This window comes from Polyodon spathula, chromosome 26 (genome assembly GCF_017654505.1).
Source record: "Polyodon spathula isolate WHYD16114869_AA chromosome 26, ASM1765450v1, whole genome shotgun sequence".
Classification (NCBI taxonomy): Eukaryota; Metazoa; Chordata; class Actinopteri; order Acipenseriformes; family Polyodontidae; genus Polyodon; species Polyodon spathula.
This window is the reverse complement of record NC_054559.1, coordinates 16,288,216-16,309,354: the sequence shown is the minus strand read 5'-3', so window position 1 is coordinate 16,309,354 and position 21,139 is coordinate 16,288,216. Positions and strand designations below refer to the sequence as shown.

Below are 21,139 nucleotides of genomic sequence, written 5' to 3'. Positions count from 1 at the left end.
CAGCTCCTTGTGTTCCATCCTGTGGATGAGATGTTAAATCAATGTCTCAGCAAGCACTCAGGTGCTAGGGAGCAAAGCAGGACAAGAACCTGGATGCCTCTTCTTTGCAGAAGTGAACACTGGACTTTTCTTTTTCCAGAGGAAATGGACAATTAGCCTGGAAAGCAACCCCTCAGAGGAAGGACAGGTTGGAAAAGGCTTCAAGTTGTAGTTTAAAGTCTGAGCAAATACAAGCAACACAGTGTGTGAATTGCAGCTGCAATCATTGCCTGGTTACTGTGAATAAATATCTATAGATGCCCTTCCAAGGCTGGTGTGACAGGATGCTGCATGGTGCTGTGAAGAAGGGAAACATCCACACTGTATATATTTCAAAACGTCTGCGTTTATTTAAGAAAAAGGCTTTAAAGTGAACCAGTCACTCCTCTACCAGCAATGCTAATGGAAGCCGATACAGGGGCTGCAGACCAATAAAAACACACTCCATTACCCACAATCCTCCTGAACCAAACTGGGCTCCTTTGAAACAGAAAAGTAGAAAATGTGCTCAGAAAGGGTGTATCGTGTGGTTTATCTTACCAAACAAATACAATGTTCTAATTAAAGAATAGTCAGTAAATATATAGCAGTATTGTGAAACAGGATCTGGCACTGCTCAATGCCTTGCTCAGTGGGTGAGAAGCACTGGCAGATGCACTAAGAAACAAGAGGGGCGATGGGCGAGGGGCAGAGGGGGGAGGAGGGAAGGCAGCAGGCAGCAGCAGTATTCCTCAGTCCAGGAGGGACAGCTCCATGCACTCCACAGCCTCAGGGTGAAGCATGTGGGTCGCCAGCTGCTCCATATCATCCAGACTCAACAAGCGCAGGCTCCACTCGTAATCCTGAGAGAGGCAGAGTGAGAGACACGGAGTCACAACTACACGCTGGTCTGCACCTGCATTTCAGAGTGTGTGTGTGCAGCTGCCATTGTGTGTGTGTGTGTGTTGTGTGTGTGTGTGTGTGTGTGTGTGTGTGTGTGTGTGTGTGTGTACTGTATCTGTGTGTCTACATATAGCAGTGTCTGTGTTTGGGACCAATGGAGTAGTGTGAGAGTCTGTGCTCAGAGGGGAGAGATTAAAAGTCATATTTAAAAACTTCATGCAACTCAAAGATGACAAACGATTGAAAACACTTTCTTTGTAGGTGTTACTGTTTATAGATATATGTAGAATAAAATGCTTGCTTTTTACCCGAGTGCTGTGCTATGCTGTGCTGTGCTTGAGCTGTACTGTGCTGTGCAGCCTACCTGCCAGCACCTTGCCTTTGTAGAGGAGTCCCTGTTGATTGACAGGTATGTTGAGCTTCTCAGAGACCAGACTCCAGACTGTGGAGACCTTCTCAACCTCACAGACCTGTCAAGAGACAAGAACACACAGACAGTGAGGGGATGAGCATTAAACACTGAAATTACATTGTCATCCTCACAGACAAGAACTCACACACACACTTCATCTTATCACTCAAGAGAGGCGAGAGCGAGCACCAACACTGAAACTAACTTGCCCGATCCCAACACAAACAACGGGCAGCCGTTCAGCGAGGCAGCTTCTGAGAACCAACTCCTTTGAGAAGAGTGTGTGAGCAAGGCCAGTGCTGCTGAGACACAGGAAGTGGCTTCAAAGGGCTTTATGGGGAAAGCACACGGTATGAGGAGGCGCACAGAGCAAAGGGATACTGCAGCTGTCTCTCTTATTCTCACTTCCTGTACCCCTACATAAAGGTGACCCCCAAAGTGCTTTACATACAGAAAAAAACCCAATAATAAACAGTAAGAAAAGAGAACAGTTATTAAAAACAGAATCAACAGTAAAACTCAGAATAAAACTTAAACACGTTATGTAAAAGCTACATTAAAAAGGGATGTTTTTAATCAACATTTGAAGATTGCAATTGAAGGTGAATCTCTGATAAAAGGGGGTAAGGAGTTCCAGAGTGTGGGGGCATTAAAACAGAAAGCAGCCTCATCCCATCCTCTTACCATTCACCCTCGGAATAGACTGGAGGCCAGCATCTGCAGATCTCAGAGTGCGTTCCGGCTGATATCACTTAAATATTGTGGAGATAGTCCATTCAGTGCTTTAAAAACTAGTAATACAATTTTAAAAGCAATTCTGTAATGCACAGGAAGCCATTGCAATGATGCCAGCACAGGCGTAATGCAAGCCATTTGTTTGGTTCTAGTTAGCATTCTCGTAGCAGCATTTTGCACTAGCTGTAGGCGTGATAAAGCATGACTTGTAAGTCCAGAGAATAAAGCGTTACAGTAATCTAACATAGACAAAATAAAAGCCTGTCCTAATTCCTTTGCATTATAGAAGGATAAGAATAACTTTTGCAATGTTTCTTAAAGGATAGAAGGACACTCTAGTAATATATTTTATATGTGATTTAAAGGAAAGTGCAGAATCAAAAATAACCCTAAGGTTTTTCACTTCAGATTTTACATTTGATTTTAGCATGCCTAGATCAATATTTGTCGAGTCCAGCTGTTGATTAGAGCCTAAAAGTAAGACTCTGTCTCATCGGAATTTAACTGCAAGAGATTCTGAGACATCCAGCTTCTAATATCGGTTGGCATTTGAAAAGGGCATTGATAGCTGTTGTGCCACCTGGTTTAACAGATATATAAATCTGTGTGTCATCTGCATAGCTGTGGAAATTCACCCCATGTTTACGAATAACCTCCCCGATGGCAATATAAAGAAAACAACATGGGAGCATGAATGGAGCCCTGCGCCACACCACGTGTAATATTGGCTAGTGCAGAAGGAGATTCTCCTAAGACAACAAAATACTGTCCATTCATTAAATAGGATATGAATCAGTTTAGGAGCACAAGCCCAGCGGCACGCCTCAGGTTTGCTTTTAATTAGGTTGCAGTTTATAATGTGCAGGGCTTGTGAAATTGTGTAATGCATAGTGTAATGCATAGATTCATTAGAGCACTACAGAGACAGTGTAATGCATAGATTCATTAGAGCACTACAGAGACAGTGTAATGCATAGATTCATTAGAGCACTACAGAGACAGTGTAATACATAGATTCATCAGAACACTACAGACAGTGTAATGCATAGATTCATTAGAGCACTACAGAGACAGTGTAATGCATAGATTCATCAGAGCACTACAGAGACAGTGTAATGCATAGATTCATCAGAGCACTACAGAGAAAGTGTAATGCACAGATTCATTATAGCACTACAGAGACAGTGTAATGCATAGATTCATCAGAGCACTACAGAGACTGTAATATATTGTTTTTTCTCATTTGAAGGCTTGCAGCAGTTATATTTAATTCTGCCTCCTGGGAAAGCTGCCAGCAGTAATGTGAACCCCTCTCTCCACTGCAGGTGATAGTCTCTTGTTTGAGTGTTTATCGTTCCTCAGAGTCGCCTGTTAAACACAGCGTATACCTGGCTCCCTGATGAACATCCTGGACAGCAACACAGCAGAACAGGTTCTGGAAACCGGGCTACTGAAATAGAGTGCAATAGCACCACCTTGTGTCCAAGTAGTACACTACAGTATGGGACTGTTCTGGAAGCAAAACCCCCTAATGTGCTGCACAGGATTTTATCATTACAATAAACTATTTGTATTGAGGTATAGACTCTGCTGCTAATGTATTAACTCCAGGCAATCAATAGCAATGACAGGCATCACATTTTGTTTATTAATTTAATTCAAGGAATTTAATTTAATTATTTTTTTCATAATTTGCAAACTAACCCTGAAGCCTGTCAGATAAAAATGTACCAGATCTGGGATCGGGTGTGATTCATCCAGCACACATTCTTTACATGAGAATACAGCCTTCTTCCAAACATTCTGCCACTGATTTAAACACACTTGTGATGACCCGTTGTCTTCATAGCCTGAAAGGGATCCTTGTCTTGTTTACGGTCATGTGGTGTGTACTGAAACCCTGCCATGTGTAAAGAGGCTGTGTAATTAATATGCCCTTTCACTCAGTTATGCTGTGCTCTAAGATATGAATATGCCCTTTCACTCGGGATATGGCATGTCCCTCACACAGCTGGTTGATTAGCAATCAGTACAGCTGCATAAAAGCAGCATGTTTTCACTCACTCGCGGTTGTGTGTTCGGTGAGTGGAGATGGAGGTAACAGTTAGTATAATAATTAAATCATAATACAAGCTCACAGTGTTTTGTCTGTGTAGTCCCTCTCTTTATTTTAGCTAAAGTGCCGTGTCGTGTGTCTTGTTTGTCTTTCACCCTTTCATTTTCTGTCTGTTTCATTATTAAATGCTGAGCGAAACCAATGCCTCAGCTTCACCAAACTCCACCTCTCTGTTTATTTGTTGGTTCCTGGTTCTGGTGTAACGTCACCCACTACAGCCGTCTTTGTGACCGTGCCCAATGAGCTATTGATGTAAAACACACTCTTGGGTTTTCATTGTGCATCAGTATACACTTGTGACGTCAGTACCACAACAACAGGTTTGTAAACAAGCAAATACATGTTAATCGCTTATAATTGTTACCATTAGTTTCGATATATTCTTGTCTAGTGTTAATATGCACAAAGGTACACAACTGCCACCCCACCTAACAGAAAAGGAAAACATTTCTTACCTTTATATTTCTGTAGAGGAGAACGTGTTCCTTCAAGCAGCGCTTCTGTTGATGAAGTCGTTTACAACATCTTCAAAGTCCACTACAACTGACTCTCTGTGAATCTGGAGCATCGCGGTGTCTCGTAGAAGCTAATAAAGAATATCCAAACTATCACTGACCCAACGAATACAAACAGAAACGTGTTCATGGGTGATTGTGTGTGCAGCTTCACCACTCATAACAGAAAAAAAACACAGCTCGGAATGTTCTTAAGCACCTTTTCCAGGACATCCTGATACATTATCGTAAGCATTTTGTTTGTCGCTTCATGTGACAGCCATTTTAAGTTAGCTCGCTGCATCCATTGATTTATTTCAGGAACATCTTCACCCCTTAAACAAATAAAAAAAATTGGATCGGTCATCGGTAATGACCACGTATGGCTTGGCCCTCCTGAGCAAAATACAGTAGTGATGTAAATGCTTTTTTGTTTTTGCTTTAACACCAGGCGTGCAACGTGCATTTCGTTTTTCTTGGCTTCACTTATGATTGCACACACATTTTGCGTGCTTGTTATTTTGCTAGAAGCCTCATGACAGTCAGATTTTTCACGCTTTCGAAACCTTTCTGATGGTGATGTCATCCATTAAATCCATCCTCAATGAATGCAGATTCAGCTCTTGTAGAGAACTGTATTAAACCCCTACCTTTTTCATCTTGACAAATTTGCAAAACACTTTCTCATCATCAAACCCCCGCCACATGCAATTTGATATCCACTATTGTTGAAATGTTCGGCCCTTCTTCGGTGTTGCTCCCGTGCTTGTGCTGGCTTTCTCGTCATCGTTCAGCTCTCTCGCCGATGCTTTGTGTTGTTCCCTGTAGTCAAATTAACTACACACACCAGGGTTTCTTTTTTTCTGTTGAGTTCGTTTTCCGAATTACGAATTTATCCATTTCAAAAACATCAGCTACACTCCAAAGTTAAATTCGTTCGTATACGATGCATACTTCGCAGACATGTTTTAGCAGACAAATCAATTGTGAACAACAAAGGGGTGTTTATACCTAAGGACCTCAATTTTAAGTTTTGGAAAATTAATTGAATGCTATATAAATACTTATCATTTTTATAAGTACTTACAGTCAAATGGTTTGTGTTCTGTTTTTGTGACATAAGTCATAAACAACCGATTGCTATTGATACAGTGAAACTGAACACCCCTCTCGGGAAATCGAAGAGTCCGAGTTCTACTATAAGTCTTCATTGACACTATATTAGGAGAGTAATTAAATAAAAAAAAAAAAAAACCACCAATCGCTAAACCATAATTTAGTCAGATGACAGTTAACCCCTCCATGAAGGTTCTACACAATCTGTGGCCGTACACAAAGAAAGTGCTTGTTTTTTCCTCCAATAGTGCATAGCTGCTATTTTAGGATTATTCAATTTTTCGTGAGCTGTTTAGTAAAACTTGCATAAATACTATGTGTGGGTGCTCGAGCACACGCAGCACCCACAGAGCTGGCGCCAGTGCTGATAATCTAATCATCTACAAAGACGTGCGTTATTAAACTGGCCGGGTTTTACTCGTGTTGTTAATTCACGGTTAGTGCTTGCATGGGTCACGTGGTCAGCTGTGTAACCAGGATGTGAAATCTGATCCGATCTGCACACCTTCGTCCTTTTTGAACCTTTATGCAAATATGTGTTCTTGCGTGAGTCAGGTAACAACCAGGAAAAACAGTTAAAAACAGACAAGACCAATTCAGAACTGGGACACCTGGCAGGTGAAGGTGAATAAATACTGCATTTATTTATATTGTTATTAGTGAAGCTTTTCAGTTATAGCCTGGTTTGCAGAGAGCATTCATCATTCCTGATTGTTTCTTTCGAGTAAATAAGTTTGTGAATTATGTGCCGTGCTCCTCCCTAAAGATAAATAACATTAGCAGGGACTCGCTAAAAGAGCATAGAGAAAGTATACGGATTTTATAGAAATCTATTTAACGTATTTATTTGTTTATTTGTTCTCATTAACTCGTGGGAGAATCTACCGTATGGTATTACCTTATATATATACATACACACCTATCGACGTCTATTTATATTGTCTGCTGGACGTTATCGCCTTTCTAAAATCAAGGCGTGGAATAAAACTCGCAAGTAGTGATATCCTAAAACGCTCTAAAGACGACACAATATGTATTCATCAAGTCACAGTAACGCTTAATAGTTTTGTTATAGTAGTAGTTCTATACGTAAAACAGTTTATTAAAACGGATTACAAATTTAAATAGAACAAATATAAGAAACTCTACGTAAAAACAAAATAGCAGAATATCTAAAGAAAGCAGTTTTTGTAAATCTCCAGTATACCATTACTTGTGTACAGAAACACAGAGCTTTCTAATACAGTCCAGGAGATTGTCAAGCACCGGTACCGTGCGCACGTTCACATAGCAGATTTCATTCTGGTCAGGGCCATGTTGGCCAGCTGGCTAAATTGATCCCGCTTTCCGTGTTACTGTCCAGTTTTACAGCAGCGTGTATGTTAGGTGTTTAATAAAGCACAGTCCTGTGAACAGCATGCTCACAGAGAGTGCTGTACAGGCCTGGGTACAGCTCTATAGTCTACAGCAAGCAGACAGTTTAAATCAGAACAGTGGGACTACAGTGACTAAAACTGTCTCATTTTAATATTGGAGCAACTAAAAACCACTCAATGGCTTCTTTATATATTCAAATCAATACAAAGATGTCTTCAACAAATGAAATGAGGTCATTTTGAGCCTTGCTGACCCTATAAGGTAAGATAGGAGATGCAGTCATCAGAGTTCTGAGGCAAGACACTGCTGTTAATTGAAACATGATTTCTATATGCAAGCGATCGCAAATGATCTTCACTGCTAACCCTGTTTAAAAAATGCATTTTTTACTAAAAGTATAAGCCTTTGGTATATATTAAATGTCAATACCCCTGATTATTGTCTAGTCTGTTCTTGTGTATGCATCGGTTGTGAAGTTTTCCATGATACTAACTCCTGTAATGTAGTGTTTATATAGGCAGGAGTAAGATACTGGCTGGACTCGTACTCCTGATCAGAAACAGTGACACCCTGATTGCTGTATTGAGTTCGTATGTTGCTCACAGCTGCATTGTGCCTCTGGTAGACGCTGCAGATCTGAAGATGAGCTCGGAACAGAGAGATCTGGGAGGTCAGATACAGACTCAGTTCCAGGATGTTGTCAGCAGGCTGAGTTCCAAACAATTCTTCCAGTCTGACTGGGACATCGCCTCCTGTGCCATTTTCTTAATTTTTATTGGTAAGCCGATTCAAATCTGATAGAAATAAGTGGCATGTTGGTTTACAGTGTTGGAGCACATCAGGTGCAATAACAGTAAATTGAAAGTGTTGGCAGCACAGTATTGCTTCATGCTTTCAATTGGCATAATTGCCCAGAGCTACAGGATTGGAAGTAACATATTTACCAATTTTATAGTTCTCAGCAGTATGGCCATAAAAACTGGAATTTTCTTTTCCTGATTTAAGATGTGGCAAAGACATCAACTGCCTTGGAATCATTTTTATTAAAATAAAAAGTTAGAGCTATTGAATAGATTACTTAGTTTTCTTGTTAGTGATTATGTAGGTAATTACAACATTTTCTTGTCAAGCTAACATGCATCTTGATAGTTGCCAAAGCCTTGAGTGGTAATCTAGTTGTCTAATGTGTTTCCTCAGTAGTTCATATTTAAAGAGGGTAATTCTAGGTGTATATTAAAAACTTCAACAGTGGAAATGTAGTGACCCATGCAATAACCAGTTTTGCTCTTTCATCATTTTTAGGGACCGTATTTCTGCTCATTTTTCTGGTGCTAATTCGATGCTGCTGTTGCTGCTGCTGTGACACACCAAAGCGGGTAGGAAGCTGATTCAATAAGGCCATGGGGTGATCCGAGTCAAAGACAAACCACTGCTTTCAGAACAGAGTCAGGGACCCGAGTCAAAGACAAACCACTGCCTTTAGAACAGAGTCAGGGACCCGACTCAAAGACAAACCACTGCCTTTAGAACAGAGTCAGGGACCCGAGTCAAAGACAAACCACTGCTTTCAGAACAGAGTCAGGGACCCGAGTCAAAGACAAACCACTGCTTTCAGAACAGAGTCAGGGACCCGAGTCAAAGACAAACCACTGCTTTCAGAACAGAGTCAGGGACCCGAGTCAAAGACAAACCACTGCCTTTAGAACAGAGTCAGGGACCCGAGTCAAAGACAAACCACTGCCTTCAGAACAGAGTCAGGGACCCGAGTCAAAGACAAACCACTGCCTTTAGAACAGAGTCAGGGACCCGAGTCAAAGACAAACCACTGCTTTCAGAACAGAGTCAGGGACCCGAGTCAAAGACAAACCACTGCCTTTAGAACAGAGTCAGGGACCCGAGTCAAAGACAAACCACTGCCTTTAGAACAGAGTCAGGGACCCGACTCAAAGACAAACCACTGCCTTTAGAACAGAGTCAGGGACCCGAGTCAAAGACAAACCACTGCTTTCAGAACAGAGTCAGGGACCCGAGTCAAAGACAAACCACTGCCTTCAGAACAGAGTCAGGGACCCGAGTCAAAGACAAACCACTGCTTTCAGAACAGAGTCAGGGACCCGAGTCAAAGACAAACCACTGCTTTCAGAACAGAGTCAGGGACCCGAGTCAAAGACAAACCACTGCCTTTAGAACAGAGTCAGGGACCCGACTCAAAGACAAACCACTGCCTTTAGAACAGAGTCCGTCAATTGCATTTCTTTCACCTGTAATGGAAATGATTCATGTAGAGGGCAGTAAGTGCTGTAAGAGCCAGAGGGGAACAGTAATTCATCCTAACAGCCACTGGTTCCCATTAACAAGGCAGCCAGGCGAGGAGGGGAGAGATCAAACCCATCACAGGGACACTGAATTAACTGATTTAGAAATAACATTACCCAGGATTCAGTTGTTTTTCTTGCTTCCTGCAGCGTCGGATGGGGAAAGTGGGCCATGACAACTTAGCGCTTGAACCTTAGTGAGACAGCAGTACGGCACCTTCCTTGAACAGGGCTCTGGAACCTTCACGCACCTGCTAAAGGTGTGGCATCCAGGGGGCTGACCTTCATGTTACTGTCTTTATGTAGCTTCATTGCCATTTTCACTGTTCTGTCCAACTTTACCTGTCGCTGGAACTCGACTATCTCTGTTCCACAGCAAACCAGGACAGCAGAGCATGCTGGGAGTGGAGTTTACAGTGAAAATGACTCTGAAACTACAGCACAGGGGAGGGGTGGAAGGGGGACCTACAGGACTGCACCTTTTATAAGAGGTCAGCATTACAATCTGAAATTGATTTTTAAAAAGAAACATTTTTCATATCAAAAGAAATTTGTTGCATTAGACTTCATTGTTTCTTACTGTAACACCTTATTGTACTTAATCTGTCTTATTGCACTGTTTTTAAAAGCAATATATTTAATAGTTTTGTTCATTATATGCCCTTTTGTTACTGATTACGTGATATCTTTAAATGCAGAAACTGTATTTCATGAATGTAACACTAATTGACTCGCATGATGAGCATACTCTTTCTACCTACATGAAATAAACTGAGCAACTTTTAAAATCTTTCAGCCTTTGTCATTTTCTGATGAGCTACTGAAAATACAAAAGTACTCTGGTCTACAGCCCAGTATTTAATTAATTTCATGACCTATGGCTTCTCATTACAGCAAAGCAGAACAAGCTGCTGAATCAGGATGCAACATCGATAATGGATAATTGCAAAGCATATGACATGGTTTATTTAGATTTCCAGAAAAGCTTTTGACAAAGTCCCGCACAAAAGATTAATTCTCAAACTGAACGCAGTTGGGATTCAAGGAAACACATGTACATGGATTAGGGAGTGGTTAACATGTAGAAAACAGAAAGTACTGATTAGAGGAAAAACCTCAGAATGGAGTGTGGTAACCAGTGGTGTACCACAGGGATCAGTATTAGGTCCTCTGCTATTCCTAATCTACATTAATGATTTAGATTCTGGTATAGTAAGCAAACTTGTTAAATTTGCAGACGACACAAAAGTAGGAGGAGTGGCAAACACTGTTGCAGCAGCAAAGGTCATTCAAAATGATCTAGACAAGATTCAGAACTGGGCAGATACATGGCAAATGACATTTAATAGAGAAAAGTGTAAGGTACTGCACGCAGGAAATAAAAATGTACATTATAAATATCATATGGGAGATATTGAAATTGGAGAAGGAATCTATGAAAAAGACCTAGGAGTTTTTGTTGACTCAGAAATGTCTTCATCTAGGCAATGTGGGGAAGCTATAAAAAAGGCTAACAGGATGCTCGGATACATTGTGAAAAGTGTTGAATTTAAATCAAGGGAAGTAATGTTAAAACTGTACAATGCACTAGTAAGACCTCATCTTGAATATTGTGTTCAGTTCTGGTCACCTCGCTATAAAAAAGATATTGCTGCTCTAGAAAGAGTGCAAAGAAGAGCGACCAGAATTATTCCGGGCTTAAAAGGCATGTCATATGCAGACAGGCTAAAAGAATTGAATCTGTTCAGTCTTGAACAAAGAAGACTACGTGGCGACCTAATTCAAGCATTCAAAATTCTAAAAGGTATTGACAGTGTCGACGCAAGGGACTTTTTCAGCCTGAAAAAAGAAACAAGGACCAGGGGTCACAAATGGAGATTAGAAAAAGGGGCATTCAGAACAGAAAATAGGAGACACTTTTTTACACAGAGAATCGTGAGGGTCTGGAATCAACTCCCCAGTAATGTTGTTGAAGCTGACACCCTGGGATCCTTCAAGAAGCTGCTTGATGAGATTTTGGGATCAATAAGCTACTAACAACCAAACGAGCAAGATGGGCCGAATGGCCTCCTCTCGTTTGTAAACTTTCTTATGTTCTTATGTTCTTATATACAGATGATCAATCTTCACAAGTCTGCTATCTGGGGATGTTCTTAATGTCTAATTTAGTTTGATAAGTTAATGCTGAAAACAAAATTGTGAAAAATAATTGTGCAGAACAATCGATATTCACTTTAGTAAAATTAACTTGTGTCATGTTTTATGTAGAAAATAAAAATCAATGACTGTTAACCACCTTATTAATAAATGCCAGCCTCATAATGACGAATAGTATGCTGATCCTGCGTTGAGTCTCGTAATGACTGTAACAGTATCCTGCACTGAGTCTGTGGCTTGGAATTCATTAAAGCTGTAGAAATCTCACTTAGCCACCTCCCTTTGTTAACCCAATCATTTAGTTTACTTGCAATATTTGTGCCATTTCAGAACAAGTATAAAAATACACCCAGCTTGCCAAAGATAAATGAAATACACTTTTCAGATACTGTCACAGACCCATTAGAGTTGGATCAGGCTGTATGGACATTTTATGCCTAGTCCTCAATATTACCCAAAGAAAGGCTAACATGTAGACAAGAAAGTGTTTTTTGAAGAAAGAATGAAACTATTTGAGATTTCTTACTTAGTTTTATTGCACATACACTGGAGAGCGTTGCTGCACACACTCATTGTGCAACACGTTCACAATAGCTTATTTCAGCACAACATCAATGAGGGATTAGGGGTACAGCAAACCCCTACTTTAACATTACTAACAAAAGTGCATTTATGTGACAGAGCACAACAATTAGTGTGACTCGAAGTGAAGCAGTTCAACAGAAGAAATTGTTCATTATCTTAACACTGACAAACATTTGTTAAAACAAACCAAGCTAACTGTGGTTGAAATCATGGGCTACAAGAACACAAATGTGCATTTTCTATAAAATAAAATAAAAACAATGTCCCGCTTAAAGGAGGGAATGTTTTCTAGCGATTCTGCTGATGTGAAAACTACCTTCATTTTACTAGCTATTCAACAGGGCTGAGGTTTGCTCGCAATCTTCAAAATGCATTCATTCAAGACACTAGTAAAACTAGTGAGCTGCAAAACGCCAGGCTTAGGGTTCCTGTTACACAGTAGGTCTGGAATTGAACAAGTTTCCTTTTTAGTTTTTTATATTTAAATGTAAAATGATTGTAAGGTACAGTAAATTAGTGTAGGGCACATGTTACAATGAAATGCATAGAGTTCATGCCTGTAGGTGACAATGTTCCCAGGGACTTAAACACACACACACCAGCCAAGGAGTGCATGGTCCATCACACACACACACACACACACACACTATAGCCAAGAAGCACATGGCCCATCACACACACACACACACACACTATAGCCAAGAAGCACATGGCTCATCACACACACCAGTCAAGGAGCGCATGGCCCATCACACACACACACTATAGCCAAGAAGCACATGGCCCATCACACACACACACACACTATAGCCACACATAGCACATGGCCCATCACACACACACACACACACACTACACACTATAGCCAAGAAGCACATGGCCCATCACACACACCAGTCAAGGAGCGCATGGCCCATCACACACACACACTATAGCCAAGAAGCACATGGTCCATCACACACACACAAAATAGTCAAGGAATGCATGGTCCAATTAGAAGCAAATCATCAACAGACATTTTAGTCACTCAACCCATTTTGAAAGGGTTTGTAAATAATCGGTGTGCACTGAACAGCCTGTGTATCCAGTAGTACAGGTAGGAGCATCATTAGTGTCAGTAACAGGAGCACGGCGCCACAGTTCATGGCTTTCCTTCAGTAAAGCAAGGCAGTACTGGAAGTGTGCAGACTGGATTAGAAAGGCCTATAGTTCCAGTAGCTGGAAAACACAGAAATCTGAAAAAACAGGATGTGCAAATAGTGAGCAATGTAGCCGATATACCAGGAGGCAAGAAGGTGTTAATTAAGATTTCACTAATTACAATGTTTCAATAATCACGTGTGGAGAGGAAAGAAAGAAGAGAACAAGTGACTTTATTTGGGGCCTCATCCGGTACTACAAACCACACCCACCTTATCTTTGAGCTGCTGACACAACTGCAGAGAAATGGTGAAGAAAACCAGGGTATCGTTCAGCCAGGGGACCATGCACTCCACTTTATGGACGTGGCTCACTTCAAACTTCAGGGCGTTCACCTCACTGTACACATGAACAAACACACCTACTTACTGTACTGGGTTTAGTCTAATTAAAGAACTGGTAACACTGCAGCTGTACTTTTCAAAGCCCAACTTACTTCAGTTGACTAGTTCAATGAATATGGGAAACAGCACAATAGAGTAACAGCATATTCTGTAAGCTATAGTGGCCATATGTGGGAAATACTTCTGCTTTTTACATTTCATATATCACGGCCATATGGTAAATACTTACAACATTGCACCAGGATTATGTAACACTGAACTTCCAGCGGGTTTAAAATTCTGTAAAAAATACAATACAATATAAAGGCCTGTATTAAACCTGATAAAAGCAAACATTAACATTTAGAAATTTCTGAAAGCACTTTATTAAAAAAAACAAAAAAAAATATATTTTATATTATTATATCAGTGACAAAAACAAAGTTTCCCCAAGAGAACTGGTCACAGTGAAGCTGCCTTCATTTTACAGTTCAGTTAATTTAGATAATGTATAAAGATAAGGCTGTCACGGTTAATCATTTCACTGTGAGAGTTCCCAATGCTTTCCTAGAAGCTCTTTATCCATTTACCTTGTTTGAATTGGGCTGCAGGAGGTGAAGCTGATAGACCGTCAGGCAAAGCTTACTGAGGTTAATGTAGAAATTTACCAGCACGTCTCCAGGAAGCGGCGGGGTGAACATTTTCTAGGGAACAAAATAAATAGTGTAAAATGCGACTGGTACATCTGACTAATTGTGTTGTTCATGTCACTTCTTGTAATGGATTTACCATTAGGCTGCTGGAGGCCACTTCTGGCAGAGTCATGGAGGCTGGAGTAGTGAGGCGATTGCGAGCCCTCGATAGCTGAAGCATTACAGCGTCCATCAGCTACAATTCAAAGATTAACATAAATTGTTCACAATAAACAATGATCAAGTAATGGAGAAAAAAAATAGACATTCACTTCTATTCTGTTTATATATATTAGGTGCACTTCTTGTGTACGACTTCAGCTAAGAGGAATGTGGCTTGACAGAGTTTTAGTACGATCTTTGTTTCAGTAAAACATACAAAGTAAATCATTTTCCAGTTGATGCTGCTGTTAAAATGCTGCCAGGTGGTACTGGAGTATGCATGTGTTTAAAGGGCCTCCTACTGGAAGCTGGATGAACTGGGTGCAGCGTGTGGATTAATGACCTCCATCGTGTGCTCCCGACCAATCACTGGGACGGTCCTCCCCTTTGTAAACATCCCACGCAAGTCTCCTGTAATATCCCAGCAGTGTGCCCGGTACACAAGACATGGCAGAATTGAAATGGAAACTAGTTAATTAAAACTAGCTTGCAAAAGCAGCATCATACAACAAACCATACTGCTGTATTAGGAAGCAGCAGCAATGTTCTGATTTAGTTCAGGATAAGCAAACACTGTAGTATTATGAAACGCTCCTCTACACACTGCACACCGCTTTTATTTTCAATGAAGTGTTTGTAGATCTACTGCAGATTGAGTGGACAGTTTAACCTCCAGGGCTGTTTTAAAGGAGTTATCTCAATGCCTTGCCATGCTGCAGTCAGCACGATGCAGCCCCCTCCAGGTTCTTCTGGGCTCCAGGCATGTGTGGCAGTAATAACCTGTTACTGACCTTATTGACCTCGGCTCCTGTTTTGAAATGGTAACTCTCATCGCGACTACTTAACAACTGAAGAGCTTGGTTCACATGGTTTCGAGCATCCTGAATCTGTTGAGACAAATGCATTGCTTCAAAAGAACAGAAAATTGAAAGAACATACAATTCCAATCAGGGACACAAAATACTTCCCCAACTTGCTGGAAAAAATGACCAGAATAGGCTAGACCATGGAAATGGTATGCAAGTGTACATAGAAATATCTTTCAAACCTTGTCAGATTGATGTTCCATTATTTAACTGCATTAGGAAAAACGTATTCAAAATACAAAGGGATGTTACTGAATCATTACCTGCTGCATTTTCCACTGTTTGTCCTCTCGGAATGTGAAGTGGAAAACCTGGTTACTTTTGGCCATTTTAAGGTTAATGTCCTTTTTTTAAAAAAAAAAAAAAAAAAAAAAAGGAGAAAAAAAAGACCCGATTACCAGACGTCATATCTTACTGCAAGGCTGCAGCCTCGAAAAAACATTTTCAACTTCACTACCATATTGGAACGCATGTAACCATCTTCATTATAGCAACAAGATCAATATTATCACAAAAAAACTTTGCTTTTCCTTGTAACCAGGAATGTGCAATTCCTGACTATGCTACTAATGCATTCAAGTGTATGTTACAGAAGATCACCAGCATCAGTGCAGTACAAAGCGGAAGGCTTGGCCAGGATCCACATGGTTCTACTCACTGCCTGTGCGAGAGCCTCCCCCTGCAGCGTCAGGACCCCCTTCACCTGGTCCGTCCTGAAACAAGACACACATTAGAACCCTGGCAATGCAGCTAACCCAATGCACACACCCATACACTTCATATATCTGCAGCTAAATGTCTGTATAAAACAGCTTGCAATTCTCAACATTTATGTGCAAAATGCAAATCACACAACACGGTTGCCTGGTTACATATAACCAAATAATACATATAACCTGTTCCAAACTTAATAACTTGGGAGTTACACAAATTGATAGTATTGTTCTTGGGGGAGGAGGGGGAGGAACACTCACAAATATCAGGTCCTCCACCTGAAAAGTTATATTAACCAACACAAAAAAACAACCCATTTTGTTGCATTAGCAGGTTGTGTGTTAAAACAATTCCCAGCTTACGTTGAGCTTCCGAGTATGAAATTCTCCTGTTTAAGCTGGCTCTCGAGACCCTCTGCAGGCATAGCGAACCGACGTGAGGCCTCCTGTGAGAGGAGATGCAGTCAACACACAGCTGGACTCGCAATGATAGGGTGGTTAGTGTACATTCTCCAACTACAGCACTGTTACACCTAGGTTATAAACATCAAGCCAAACCAACACAGCCAAGCCAAGCCAAATCAACACATGACCAGCAATGGTAAGGAGTGGAGACTGAACTCCCCTTGGATCTCGGTCTCTTCTGTGCACCAGACAGGAGAAGCCATCACTGGGGAACAGGTGTGACATTCTCCAAGCACAGAACTTGAAGGATGTGGATCGCGGAGAGAAAATTCCTCAGAATGCCAATCCAATAGGATTTCATTTAGTTCCAATTATTTTAATGAACTTTTCCTTGTGACTTATAAAACCAAATTGTTATACATGTTTTTCAAAGTCTGCTTATGGGCTCACACTGCTTTACATTTAGTGGAGATTAAGCTGGCTCTTCCCACAACCTAGGTTCCTTGCACAAGTTCACACAGCAATAATCTGGACTGATGCAGAAGAGAGGAAGTGCATTCGCCTAGTAAACTGCAATGTCACAGTTATTTTGACTCTTTACTCTTTTGAAATCGGAATTTTGAAATCCTATGTTGAAAAGTTTAACACAACTTTCCTTGTGTGTATTTTTCGTGGTGGTGTATTCTTTGTATTTATCTTGCATGGTGGTGTATTCTTTGTATTTATCTTGTATGCTGGTGCATTCTTTTCCTTGTGTGTATTTTGCATGCTGGTGTATTCTTTGTATTTATCTTGCATGCTGGTGTATTCTTTGTATTTATCTTGCATCTTGCATATTCTTTTCCTCATGTTTTTCTTGTAAGCTGTTAACCTGGCTCAGGCTGTAGTTGTGAGCACCCCAGCCAGCTCCAATCTGCACATGTTTATTCTGGTTTTAGGTATTTGCTGAGGATAAAGTACCTAGCAGCAGACTAACGGAGGAGGAAAAAAACCCTTTGAAAGGTTACTAGAGACTTTTTTAGTTAAGAAAATGTAAATTGAATTAGAAAATGAATGAACAACAGCTCCACTTGCGGAGTATCACTCTGCAATACTGCTCCAGTTCACAAAGCGTTACCTTCAGAATATCCTGCAGCTGCTTGAGGACAGAGTGAACTTCTTCTCGCAGAAGCCATTGAAACTCTTCCTCCTGGAACAGAATGGGAACCCACTTTGAAAAGGCAGCTATTGATTCTCATGCCCCCGTCTACTAAAACACCCAACAGCATCGACACATTCCAGCTCACTATGAAATGTATTACTGTGCACCGGAAAACCAGTCAGACCGGACTCTGACTAATCAAATATCTTTCAAATTAAAACTACTTTAACTAAACAACATACCAGGACACTAGGGGCTGGTTTCACAGCCCATGGGTAGCACTAAAAGAGTAGCCAAGACTGCTTCTAACTGGGTCCTGTGAAACCAACTCAATGTGATTACAAAACAGACTGCTTGTTAAGAACAGTCATAAGATGCTTCTTGTGTGCAGTTTACAGTTTACAGTGTGCAGTTTGTTTGCCTTGCAAGCTCCCCCAGGTCACAAGGCACAGTAATTATTCATGGTTGGGCTGGTCTTAGAAGAACAGGCAGCGCAAAAGCAAGTGAGTATTTTCAATCTTACTGAAGTGTTAAACTCATAGGCTACAACTAGAAACCAAACGCCACCACATCAAAAACTCGCATGACTTCTAGATATTGCCCTAGGTGTCCAGGACATACTGTACAGTTTAAAAACACAAAGACTAACACCGTTTTCAAATGAACTAAATAGCTTAATGGTTACAATTCTGTCACTGGACAGACATATATATATATATATATATATATATATATATATATATATATATATATATATATATATATATATATATATATATATTCTCTCTCTCTCATCGCTACGATCATTCCTCTATAAGCGTTGTGTTGAAATCAAGGACCCAAAGCGTGCAAAGTGGAATGAATCCAAGCATCACAATGCCGTGATAATCTGTTTTTTTCCCTCTCATATGACATGTATTATATTTGTAAATGCAATGCATCTGCATTCAACCGGTGCTTTTATTTATTTCGTTAAAAATAGACGTCAACACGTCGACAAAGATTGTGCTCCACAAGTAAAAACGAGTGTCAATATTTCATGAACCGTGTGCACTGCGAATGCGCATGTTAATGAATTCGGGACGAAGGATGCGTCTCTTTAATTATTAACATGTGTTTTGGGGATTACGTTAGATAGATAAATACACGATCATGTTAACATTTACCTGTTATAAAGCCTTAAAACGCTATTGCTGTAACATGCTGTCAATTAAATTGCGTAATTATAATAAATACTACTATGCACGAATCTTATGGCATTACCGTTACATTTAGTTCTAATTAAACATTCTACACATGTGCAATGTCATGCATTTGTTCATTTAGTTTTACTCTTACCAGTACAGATCTCTCCGCTTGGCTAGCCGCTGCCATCCTTACGTGAAAATAAACACTCTGTACAGCAAAGCGATTCAGTCAATGCTGCCAGACGGCAGCCAGTCTTGCAGCAATGCCCGCCCGCACAAATCCTTGTTTTTTAATATTTTACTCCTTAATATTTAATTACTCCTCCTCCTCCTCCTCCTCCCTTTTTCTGAAGGACTCGAGAAAAACTACTTCCGCGCTGTGCTCCTGAAATAGAGGTCCCAGTACAACAGTACTTCGTGTTGTCTGGTTATTTATCTGTACTGTGTGTGGCGAGTGCCTGCTGCGCCTGCGCCAGTCTAGCAACTGCGCAACAAACGCCCGCTTCGGGTTACCGCAGGAGTTACACAGCGACAATATGCATGAAGTAATACTGTGCTAATTGTATACGCTGACCTACAGAGAAGCTTTCTGTGGATGAGTGATATCATTTCATAAACGTGCACCTATCACTCCTTGTCAGACTGCACGTAACACCGAGGCAATGAGTTGCAACGTTATGTAGCCGCTGTACTTTTTAGTTTTAATTATAATATTGGACTGCTTATTTTTTTTTTCATTTGTTCCGTTTGGTTAACGGGTGTCATGCAACATGAAAAAAAAAAAAAAAAAAAAATTTACAAAATATTATTGTGGGTTAGTGATATTCTGTAACATTATTTATCACAAACTTGAGCAGTTAGCACACTTTACACATTACTGGAGTCTCATAAAGGAGTTCAGAGTTCTGTGTTTTTGATTTTAAGATGATGTGCATTTTCTGCTCTTGTCAGGCAAGGTGACCGGACCATCACAAGAGCTCCCAGTGCTTACCTGTACACCCCTCCCATTCGGCAAGGTGACTGGACCATCATAAGAGCTCCCAGTGCTTACCTGTACACCCCTCCCATTCGGCAAGGTGACCGGACCATCATAAGAGCTCCCAGTGCTTACCTGTACACCCCTCCCATTCAGCAAGGTGACTGGACCATCATAAGAGCTCCCAGTGCTTACCTGTACACCCCTTCCATTCAGCCCGAAGGCTCTCTCAGGCACTGTATGGCATATGTGGATTAAAGTTCACTGGGACTAGGCTAAGCACACCCCCCTCATTTCAAGCTAAGCCTCAGTGTGAAAGCATACTGATGAATGACCAACAGCAAACCATTGAAGGATAGCAGAGAGAGCCTGTAAGCAGGTGTGGAGGAGTGGCAGATAATTAAACGGCAGCTGTGTGTGCTATATACATGTTTGCAGCATGGGCACTAGCACTCCTCAAACCACACAGTATTCACTGATACCTACCTGGTTTCGCACTGCAGACAATAGGAAAGACATGCCAGTAACACAACTACAAACACCTGATCATATATAAACTGAAACAAACAAGTATTTATTTATTATTTAGGATTTGTTAATTGCACAAAATCATTTTTTTCTTCACATTTTTCACTTACATACTGAATGAGAAACATTGCTTATGAACAAAAGGCAAAACTCCTTTTACACAAAATGTTATGGATCAGCAAACTTGCTCTGAAGCAGTGGATACTTCTTTTCAAAGCTACTCATGTATGCCACAGGAGAAACAGGAAATATTGCAAAGGCAAACAATGCTAGAGCCACGTGGAGTATTAAGACACCAATGATTAATGGTTTCAATTGATTGGTTTAAAACAATAACAAAAATACTGAAGAGCTACAATAGAGACACAAGCAATGCAATCCTACTGTGGTAAGTCAGAGAGGGTCTGTTGGGTTTGTGGTAAAGACTGATCAAAGGTATCACGCTGGGATGAGTGAAGTTACTGGTGCTGCTGACATGCAAAAGTAAAGCAGCAATATGAACAGTGATCTGTGGCATTAAGCAGGAGTTGCTTTCGGGCAAAACAATAAAATACATGTATTTAACTTATCTGCTCAATGTACAGCTCACGGTTATTAGAAGTAAACAAGATTTACTAAAATTAAAAGATCTATAAAAACAATTACAAATTTATACTTTTTTGCACAGGAAATGAAGCACTGTGTATCAAAATATTTATACTGGTGCAAGCTCTGAGTA

General features: G+C 40.6%; 2 protein-coding genes and 1 long non-coding RNA gene across 4 annotated transcripts; 1 reads left to right on the top strand and 2 right to left on the bottom strand.

The window, feature by feature from the left end:
* Positions 1 to 751: 751 nt before the first annotated feature.
* Positions 752 to 5,644, bottom strand: LOC121300648. Its single transcript, XR_005947549.1, has 3 exons — positions 4,640 to 5,644; positions 1,286 to 1,391; positions 752 to 881 (listed from the first exon to the last, which is right to left on the bottom strand). It is a non-coding gene; the product is annotated as an uncharacterized LOC121300648 (long non-coding RNA).
* A 640-nt stretch (positions 5,645 to 6,284) lies between these two features.
* smim22 (small integral membrane protein 22) lies at positions 6,285 to 10,276 on the top strand. 2 transcript variants are annotated; one of them, XM_041229045.1, is made up of 4 exons: positions 6,285 to 6,418; positions 7,777 to 7,949; positions 8,474 to 8,547; positions 9,637 to 10,276. In XM_041229045.1, exons 2-4 carry the CDS (start codon positions 7,814 to 7,816, stop codon positions 9,682 to 9,684), a joined length of 258 nt encoding a protein of 85 aa, XP_041084979.1. In that variant the 5' UTR covers positions 6,285 to 6,418; positions 7,777 to 7,813; the 3' UTR covers positions 9,685 to 10,276. The 2 variants fall into 2 exon arrangements, with proteins under 2 accessions (XP_041084979.1, XP_041084978.1); XM_041229044.1 differs by having other exon boundaries at positions 6,287 to 6,418; positions 7,797 to 7,949.
* A 2,762-nt stretch (positions 10,277 to 13,038) lies between these two features.
* On the bottom strand, positions 13,039 to 19,337 carry LOC121300634 (protein rogdi homolog). Its single transcript, XM_041229255.1, has 11 exons — positions 19,069 to 19,337; positions 17,707 to 17,778; positions 16,548 to 16,630; positions 16,130 to 16,184; positions 15,735 to 15,815; positions 15,397 to 15,492; positions 14,541 to 14,639; positions 14,342 to 14,455; positions 14,002 to 14,051; positions 13,641 to 13,767; positions 13,039 to 13,463 (listed from the first exon to the last, which is right to left on the bottom strand). Exons 1-11 carry the CDS (start codon positions 19,102 to 19,104, stop codon positions 13,422 to 13,424), a joined length of 855 nt encoding a protein of 284 aa, XP_041085189.1. The 5' UTR covers positions 19,105 to 19,337; the 3' UTR covers positions 13,039 to 13,421.
* Positions 19,338 to 21,139: the final 1,802 nt, after the last annotated feature.

Bases quoted from the DNA above. Each gene is read 5' to 3' on its own strand.
- smim22 (XM_041229045.1), top strand. From the start codon at position 7,814: ATGAGCTCGGAACAGAGAGATCTGGGAGGTCAGATACAGACTCAGTTC. The intron at 7,950-8,473 runs GTAAGCCGATTC...CATCATTTTTAG, and splicing joins CATTTTCTTAATTTTTATTG to GGACCGTATTTCTGCTCATT. The intron at 8,548-9,636 runs GTAGGAAGCTGA...TGCTTCCTGCAG, and splicing joins GCTGTGACACACCAAAGCGG to CGTCGGATGGGGAAAGTGGG.
- LOC121300634 (XM_041229255.1), bottom strand. From the start codon at position 19,104: ATGGCAGCGGCTAGCCAAGCGGAGAGATCTGTACTG. The intron at 16,631-17,706 runs GTAACGCTTTGT...CTCCTCTCACAG, and splicing joins AGCTGCAGGATATTCTGAAG to GAGGCCTCACGTCGGTTCGC. The intron at 16,185-16,547 runs GTAAGCTGGGAA...GTCTTGTTTCAG, and splicing joins TTCATACTCGGAAGCTCAAC to GACGGACCAGGTGAAGGGGG.